This window comes from Acanthisitta chloris, unplaced genomic scaffold (assembly GCF_000695815.1).
Source record: "Acanthisitta chloris isolate BGI_N310 unplaced genomic scaffold, ASM69581v1 scaffold6642, whole genome shotgun sequence".
In the NCBI taxonomy this organism is placed as follows: Eukaryota; Metazoa; Chordata; class Aves; order Passeriformes; family Acanthisittidae; genus Acanthisitta; species Acanthisitta chloris.
The window spans coordinates 50,121-58,996 of NW_008662165.1; the positions used below are offsets into that span (position 1 = coordinate 50,121).

Sequence of the window (8,876 nt, forward strand, 5' to 3'; positions counted from 1 at the left end):
CTCATGAATTTCACATTTGCTAATTTAACAAGTAGTTTGATATAGATAAACACATAGTTTAGTAAGATCATATAGTTTCACAGGTAGCAGTGCAATAGCAAAGTTTCGTAAGTCAATAATCAAGCTGGGATGGAAGTCTCAAGGTTTTTGTTTGTTGCTTTAAAAATTAATCTCTAACATTTACTTGCCGTTTCTGACTGCTCTTTTTCAAAATCGTAAATGCAGGACCTACATCAGATCATAACAGGAGTCAAAGTATATCCTAGCCATTTCAGAAAGCAATCAGTCTTGCTTCTCTTTTCACCTTGCAAAAATAAAAGCTGTTCTGCTCTCAGATGGACCCAGTACAGCCAGCCACCAGGAGACCTTGGAACAGCTGACCTGACACAGTTGCCTCATGTAGCTTCATTAGAGTCAGGTGTCAGTGACACAAAAATGGACCCTGAAGCTGTAGTTAAAGCCAGTTTGCAAGAAAAGGTAGAACAGAAGAGATAGTCAAGAGATGGTCAAGCCAGTGGTTCTGAGTGCACCAGTCTGAGGGGTGCTGGTCAGCTGCAATGCGTTACACTACATACGTAGTGCAGTGCTCAGCACCAGGCCATTTTTTAAGTTGATAAAAACTAGTTTTATAGGCTCTTTGTTTGATTTTGGTTTTGATATTACGGTATCTGCTGAGGTCCTGGCACATATTTTACTACTGAAGTCAAAGTTTATTCTTTGGTATCACTGATACCAGACTGTAACCATGACAGGAGTATGTGGATTTATAGGAGGAGTGTGTGAGTGATGGTGAGTTTGGTTTCTGGATGTATGTTCAAAATTTGTCTTCATGGTTACTGCTTTTAGTACAGAAGACAGCAGTGTAAAATGTGCGTGTTCGATAACTTTGTCTTGTTTCCCCCCCATCTCCCCTCCTGTATTTTAGCATATGTTCCTGAGGAAGAATTGAAAGCAGCAGAAATAGATGAAGACAGCGTGGAAGATGATGGGCTGTCTCTGGACATCCAGGAGAATGAGTATTTGTGCAATGAAGAAGCAGAGATCAAAGAGGCTCAAAGCTACCAGAACTCCCCAGTCAGCACTGCAACTAATCAGGATGCAGGCTATGGTTCGCCGTTTAGTGAAAACAGCGATCAGCTGGCCCATTTCAAAAGCACTTCCTCTAAAGAAGAGAAAGAGGATCCTCAGTGCACAGACAATGTTTCCTATCCACAGGACAGCTTGGCACAAATAAAAGCTGTGTATGCAAATTTGCTTTCAGAGACTTGCTGGTCCAGTTTAGCTTTGGACTTAAAGAAATCCAATCCAACCACCAGCAACAACGGAATTAGCCAGAATGATAACACCACCAGTACTGACACCAATGCCAATTCCCAGAGTACTAGTACTACCAGTACCAGCACTAGTACCAGTACAACTACCAGTAGTACTAGTAACAGTAATAGTAACAGTGGTGGCTCAGGTTATGACTGGCACCAAGCTGCATTAGCCAAAACTTTGCAGCAGACCTCATCCTATGGACTTCTCCCAGAGCCTAGTCTTTTCAGCACAGTACAGCTTTACCGGCAAAACAATAAACTTTATGGGTCTGTGTTCACCGGTGCTAGCAAGTTCCGATGCAAAGACTGCAGTGCAGCCTATGACACACTGGTGGAGCTAACAGTGCACATGAATGAAACTGGACATTACCGTGATGACAACAGAGATAAAGAAGCTGATAAGACCAAACGGTGGTCAAAGCCTAGAAAACGATCACTTATGGAAATGGAAGGCAAAGAGGATGCCCAAAAAGTGCTGAAGTGCATGTACTGTGGGCATTCGTTTGAGTCTTTGCAAGACCTCAGTGTCCATATGATAAAAACAAAGCATTACCAGAAAGTGCCTCTGAAGGAGCCAGTACCAGCCATCACTAAATTGGTCCCTTCTACAAAGAAGCGAGCACTTCAGGACTTAGCTTCACCTTGTTCACCTGAGCCAACAGGGATCACCGCAGAAGCTTCACTGGGTGAGTCTGCAAAGGATCAGAAAACTACCAACCCCTACGTGACTCCGAACAACCGCTATGGCTATCAAAATGGTGCTAGCTACACTTGGCAGTTTGAGGCACGCAAAGCCCAAATACTGAAATGCATGGAATGTGGCAGTTCCCATGATACTTTGCAGCAGCTCACTGCTCACATGATGGTCACTGGTCATTTCTTGAAGGTGACCAATTCTGCTTCCAAAAAAGGCAAACAGCTAGTATTGGACCCTGTGGTGGAGGAGAAGATACAGTCTATACCTCTTCCACCCACCACTCACACAAGGCTACCAGCCTCCAGCATTAAAAAGCAGCCTGATTCCCCAGCGGGCTCCACAAACTCTGAGGAAAAGAAAGACCTAGAGAAGGAAAAGATGGTGGCCACTGAAACAGAGAAAAAGATTAAAGAAGAGAATGAGGACTCTACAGAGAAATTTGAGCCAACAACTTTGTATCAATACCTCAGAGAGGAGGACCTAGATGATAGTCCTAAAGGTGGCATAGACATATTGAAATCCCTGGAGAACACGGTGACAACAGCTATCAGCAAAGCTCAGAACGGAGCGCCTTCCTGGGGAGGATATCCCAGTATTCATGCAGCTTACCAGCTCCCAGGAACAGTCAAGCCCCTTCAGCCCGCAGTGCAGAGTGTTCAAATGCAGCCATCTTATGCGAGCAGTGTAAAATCACTGTCGTCAGAACATAATGCGCTCATCCACTCCCCAGGCAATCTCACCCCGCCACCTCACAAGAGCAATGTATCTGCTATGGAAGAACTAGTGGAAAAAGTTACAGGTAAAATCAATGTGAAGAAGGAAGAAAAGCCTTTGGAGAAAGAGAAGAGTTCTCCAGTCAAACCCGTGTCACCTGCTGCTAAAGAAAACAAGGACTTCCCAAAAGCAGAAGAAATAAATAACAAACAACAGCCTAAGAAGAGCTCCGAGTCAGAAGTTCAGAAAGTCAAAAAGGATAGTCCAGCAGAAGCACATACGCCAAATGGTACAGAGCCACTTAAAACTAAGGTTGCAAATGGCTGTAGCAATTTAGGAATCATCACAGATCATTCACCTGAGCCATCCTTCATTAATCCATTGAGTGCTTTACAGTCTATTATGAATACCCACTTAGGCAAAATTTCCAAGCCGGTAAGCCCCTCTCTGGACCCTTTGGCCATGCTGTACAAAATTAGCAACAGCATGTTGGACAAACCCATTTACCCAACCACTCCGGTCAAGCAGGCTGATGCTATTGACCGGTATTACTATGAGAACAGCGATCAACCTATTGATTTAACCAAGTCCAAAAACAAGCCTCTTGTTTCCAGTGTGGCTGACTCTGCATCATCCCCACTAAGGGAGAGTGCCCTGCTGGATATTTCTGATATGGTGAAGAACCTCACAGGGCGTTTGACACCCAAATCTTCAACTCCGTCTACCGTGTCAGAGAAGTCTGATGCTGACGGGAGCAGTTTCGAGGAAGCTCTGGATGAACTGTCACCAGTACACAAGAGGAAGGGCAGGCAGTCCAACTGGAACCCTCAGCATCTTCTGATCCTTCAAGCGCAGTTTGCTTCCAGCTTGAGAGAGACCCCAGAAGGCAAATACATTATGTCGGACCTAGGTCCACAAGAGCGGGTACACATCTCTAAGTTTACTGGTCTTTCCATGACCACAATTAGCCACTGGCTGGCCAATGTGAAGTATCAGTTAAGGAGGACAGGTGGAACTAAATTTTTAAAGAACTTGGATACAGGACATCCTGTTTTCTTTTGCAATGATTGTGCCTCTCAGTTCAGGACTGCTTCTACGTACATAAGTCACTTAGAGACACACCTAGGGTTTAGTTTGAAGGATCTGTCAAAGTTGCCACTTAATCAGATTCAAGAACAGCAGAATGTTTCAAAAGTCCTCGCAAACAAGACTTTGGGCTCACTTGGAATTGCTGAGGAGGACTTAGGCTCCACATTCCAATGTAAGCTCTGTAACCGAACTTTTGCAAGCAAGCATGCAGTCAAACTGCACCTTAGTAAAACACATGGCAAGTCCCCAGAGGACCATCTGATCTATGTAACTGAGTTAGAAAAACAATAGCGTCCAGTTAAGCAGCCAGGTATGCAAGTGACCACAGGAACATTGCACTAAACTTCTTCATAGTACTGCACTAGGCCTGACCTGAGCCTCTGAAATCAGTCTTACTTTTGTTGCTGAACTGCCTATCTGGACCTTGGTTTTTCTTACACTTATTTTGTAGTTATATTTATATGCTCTTTGTCTGATCTGTGCATGGTTATTTTTTGTTTCTGTTTTTATTTTTTGTGAGTCAAAGTCTGACCTCTATTTTCAACATCTGTCCTTGATGTTAAGCTATCTTTTGTAGAATATAGTGGGAGACACTATTGAGAGACATTAATTTAGCCGTAAAGAAAGACACAAAGAACAATGATAAAGAGACATCCTAAAATTACAAAGTTGCCATGACAATAAAGGTCACAGAACCTGGTAGTGTCAAGTTTTAACCCTCTGAGAACTGTAATAGCATTTCTGTGCCTTTCCCAGTGACTAAATAAGTAAATAAGGAGAAACAAGACAAAACAAAAGGCTTAAAGGCATTTCATTCAAATAAAATCTGTGTCGGAAGCAGAACTTATTTTATTTTAAAATGAATGAGCTTTCTTTTTTTTTAATGCAGAATTGGTTTGTGAAGATATTGTGCATGCAGTCCTTGGAAGAAAGATTGCTGTGTAGTACTCAAGGGGTTAGGAAGCCACAACTGTATAAGTTAAATAATAACTAAAAAAAAGCAAACCAAGTTGCCACTATGCCCAAACCCTCTGGATGCTGAGAATTGCCACTTCTTGGCAACAAAAAAAAAAAAAAAGTATGCAAGCTGTTATTTAAAACAAATGTAAAAATGCTCTTTTCTTTCCTTTATTTTTTTTTCTGTAAAATACTGCAGTTTATAGTTATTTACAAATGTTAAGCTTTGGTACAAGCTGACCTTTCTATAGTGTGCTGCATTGGTAAATGAAAACAAAAAAAATTGGGGCAAATGTTGGATTCTGTTCCTTGTAAATTGCCAGCATCAGCTTAAAAAAATACATGTTACATATCGTACCATTTTAAACTGTTCGACTTTCTTTGTACCTTCTGGCTGTATGCTTTCTCTTTTAACTTTTTATATTGTCATTTTATATTCGATTTCTGTGTATATAATGTAAAACCACACTTTTTGAATAAAATTTAGTTCCTGCAGCTTGATATAAATAGAGGAATTTTACTGGCACCTGCATCTTTCCGGATGCATGTACTTAAAGGAACTATCTGACAAAAAAATAAATAAATAAAAATAAAGCAAGCAATGCACTATGAATTATACATTTTGATGTTTTATCATTAATATTGTACAGTACATTTTGGTTCACACAATTAAATCCACTGTTTCCTCAAGTGTAAAATAAACCCACATGCAGTTCTTGATTTACATACATTGTCATGTCGTCATTATATTGCCTTTGAGGTGTTATTCCAGCAATAAGAGGCATCATTTATATAATCAACCAGCAAAAATCTATTGAAATCATCTCTCATGATCTGTATGCTGACGTGTTGCTTTCAAAGCTGCAATACTGATAACCTCTTTTAAGAGATTTGCAGTAGGTATGCACAGCCAAAGGTGCAGAGCCAGCGGGGCACTGTCAATTAGCAAGGGGCACTCTGCTCCTCAGTGAGGTACAAGAAGGGCTGCAAAGGTTTTGGCCAGGTTAATTTCTCTATGCCGTATGGCTGTACCCGTAGCCATTTTCTGTGTGCATTCAAAGACCGTCTCCTCCCTTCCTTCTCCAGCAAAACACCTTTTGATTTCAACAGTTACATAGTCAGAGGCTGTGGCTTCTGCCCCTGCAGTCTGTTGAATGCTGCGGTGCTCGCCTTTCTGGCAGCGGTGAAGACCTCTGAGGCTTTGACACCAGTTTTTACTTACAGTACAAGAAGGCAGACCTGTGTTTCTCTGTACTTTTTAAATATTGCATTTTGAGGTAAGCGGAGTGCTATCATATCAGGTGTTTCCCTTAATCTTTATTTCTGTTCTGTTGAATGCAGATGTCATTTAGAATGTAAAAGAGAGCTGTCAGAGCCTTCACTTCTCTATCTCCTGAGTGCTTTGACAGTTACAGTGTATGAAAGCCTGGGATCTGCTATCCATTACACTTTTTGGAGGGGCTATTAAATATGAGGACCTAGAGGGGTTTGCTTTCACATGGTATTAGTGATACTATTGTGTTATATATACTTCTGTATACGTATGTATATTTCTTTTCCTTCCTCTCAATTCTTCTGAATGTAATTTAAATGTAAGATCTTTGCTTCCAAATACACCACAGTTCTATGTTTAATCTTTAGTTACAACCCCAGAAATGTAAAAGCACTGTTCTGTTCTCTGCAAAAACCTATCAGGTCCAGGTCAGTTACATTTACATGGTATTTCTAAGTAGTGCAGGAAAGTGCCATGAGGGTTTTTTAAAATGTCCCTTACTTTCTTTGCTGCTAACTACCTACGTCCTTCAGGGGATCTAGCCATTTAGACATTTCAGTTCAATTACTGGATGATTATGTGCTTTGGGCCCAAGGGGTGGTGAGGAAGAAAAACAGTCAGGCCTATGGCCGTAATAGAGACTCTTTAAATAATAACCCTTTGAAGTTTTGTTTACTTTACCACAGACCTGCAAACATGTGATTATAAAATACATTCTGTTACATTGCAGTAATGGGTGAAAAGGTTGAAAGGGAGAAATAATAGCTCTAAAGTGGATTTGAATCTAATGTAAATCCATTAAAACTGATTTTGAAACACGGCATGTAAAGTGAGTTCTCAACACCAGGTGACTCCCTCGAGAGGTGTTTATGACATTGCTAAATCCGTTCAGTTCTGATAGCTTCAGAATTGGACAATCACTCATCATCTGTGCCAGTGTCTGAAGAAAGTCCATTAAGAATAAACCAGCAGCTTTACCTGGTGACTATGCTGATGTAACACTTTCTAAGACTGAAATATGAAGTAGATGAAAATTTGAGGGCTCTGATGTTTCACCTGCTTAACAGAATGAAGCACAGTGACAGTGTGATCTTTATGTTTTGGATTTCTGCCACTTTTGTTAGTATATCATATTTTAAAAAAAATTTCCTCTTAGAAAAAGAAATTGCATAGTGTAAGTTATTTTTCCCAGAATTGGTTTTTCAGGTGTTTTTTCTTCTTTATTTCAACATGATTGCAATAAAAGGAAGTTTGTACTATTCTACAAGTCACTCCTAAAGGCACTGGATAGAAGAGACCACATAGCCTTTCAGGACTGGTCTTTAAGTAAAGAAATGTAAGACCTTTAAAACCCATAGTCTCTGTAAGCTTGTATACCTGTTTTGTGATGTATGCAAAATCCATTGTGTCTGATTCTTTTCAGAGGTTTATAAATCTCCTTTTTCTTTCAGCATTGCATTGCTGGTGTTCACGTGTTAGCTTGTATCTGTTCTGGGAGCAGAAGAACTTGGTTTATCTGTTTTCACAGGTCTGATTTCTGCTTCTGTGCACTTTTCTGTATTGCTGTTTTGAAGCTAATGCAAACCACTGCAAATTTGGGAGATCTGTGTACTGATTACATTAGTCCTGATTGAAATGACCGTTTTTTCCTTTTCAATAGCATTTAGTGGGTTATTCACTAATTTCTTCTGCAACATAACTTTGTTGCGTCTTTCTCTGGATAGTTACACTGGTAATAATGACACCAAATATAATCTGTGTTTATCATGGAGGCCGCTAAAATGCAATTGCCATTAAGTATAAAGGCATAAAAATTATACATATTATCTTGCATTAGACTAATCAAGACACAGTGCATCAGCTTCTGCCTGCAATTTCCAAAGCCATCTCAAATTTGAGTGTGTGATATTCTTTAAATAATATGGCAGGGGTCCTGGTTAGGAGACCTCCAAGGAGAGGCCAGTTTCCATGTGGAGTGTTCTCACAGCTCTGTAGGTGTTGGTCTCCTGGCTGATGCGGTATTGAGTTAACTCTCCCAGCATGAAAGTAGCAGGAAGTGGGATTTCACCATCTGTTGGCTGAAATTTAAAAGCAGGGTCCTTTTCTGTCCTCGGATGAGAGCAAAATGCTAACCCCAATTTACTGGTCCGATACAAATCTAGATAATATGATTCTTCCGAATTTTTGTTTTCCCTGCTCTCCTGGTTGAGATTCTTCTCATACTGTTTTGTGTGGCTTTGTATAGTTCCTCTTCATCACAGTGTGTGGTCGGCTTCATCCTACAGGTAGGTGGAGTGACCACATTTTGGGATGAAAGATGCTCTTCTAAGTGAAAGGTAATATTGTAGCTAAGTGAAAATATTGATACCCAATACTGGGTGTGTTGTAAAATAGAAGAATATTTTACAAGTCTCTTTAGATTATGCAGATTACCTACGGTTAGTATAATTTGTAAAATGTGCTTCTTTATCCAGCATCTTCATTAGTTCTGTCTTTTTGACTGGTGATATAGCAAAATTGTCTTTAGAATAGTTTAGCACCTAGCTATCAGAACTGCAAACAATGATACATGGCTAAAGGACCTAATTATTTTCAGACAACCAATATTAGAGTACGTGATGATTATAAAAGCCGTAGACCTTCCCACTGAGAATGAGAAGCTCCAGTTATTCTGTTGTGTAGATCCCTTATTTTTAAACACCTATCCAGTTCTGTCCAGTGACCTGCTAAGTCATGGTCAGCACAGTCAAAATGCATCTAGTAAGCTTTTATTCTAACTACTGTAGTTGTTTCCTGGGGTTTTTTCCCTTCCTCATGAAAAATGCAA

General features: G+C 40.4%; 1 protein-coding gene across 1 annotated transcript; it reads left to right on the forward strand.

Annotated features, from left to right (window-relative positions):
• Window positions 1-925: 925 nt before the first annotated feature.
• Window positions 926-4,891, forward strand: TSHZ1 (teashirt zinc finger homeobox 1; the record flags this gene model as incomplete). The annotated part of the gene is made up of 2 exons (XM_009070502.1): window positions 926-1,378; window positions 1,481-4,891. Coding segments are annotated over 2 exons (3,083 nt in total), but the record flags the coding sequence as incomplete, so codon positions are not given.
• Window positions 4,892-8,876: the final 3,985 nt, after the last annotated feature.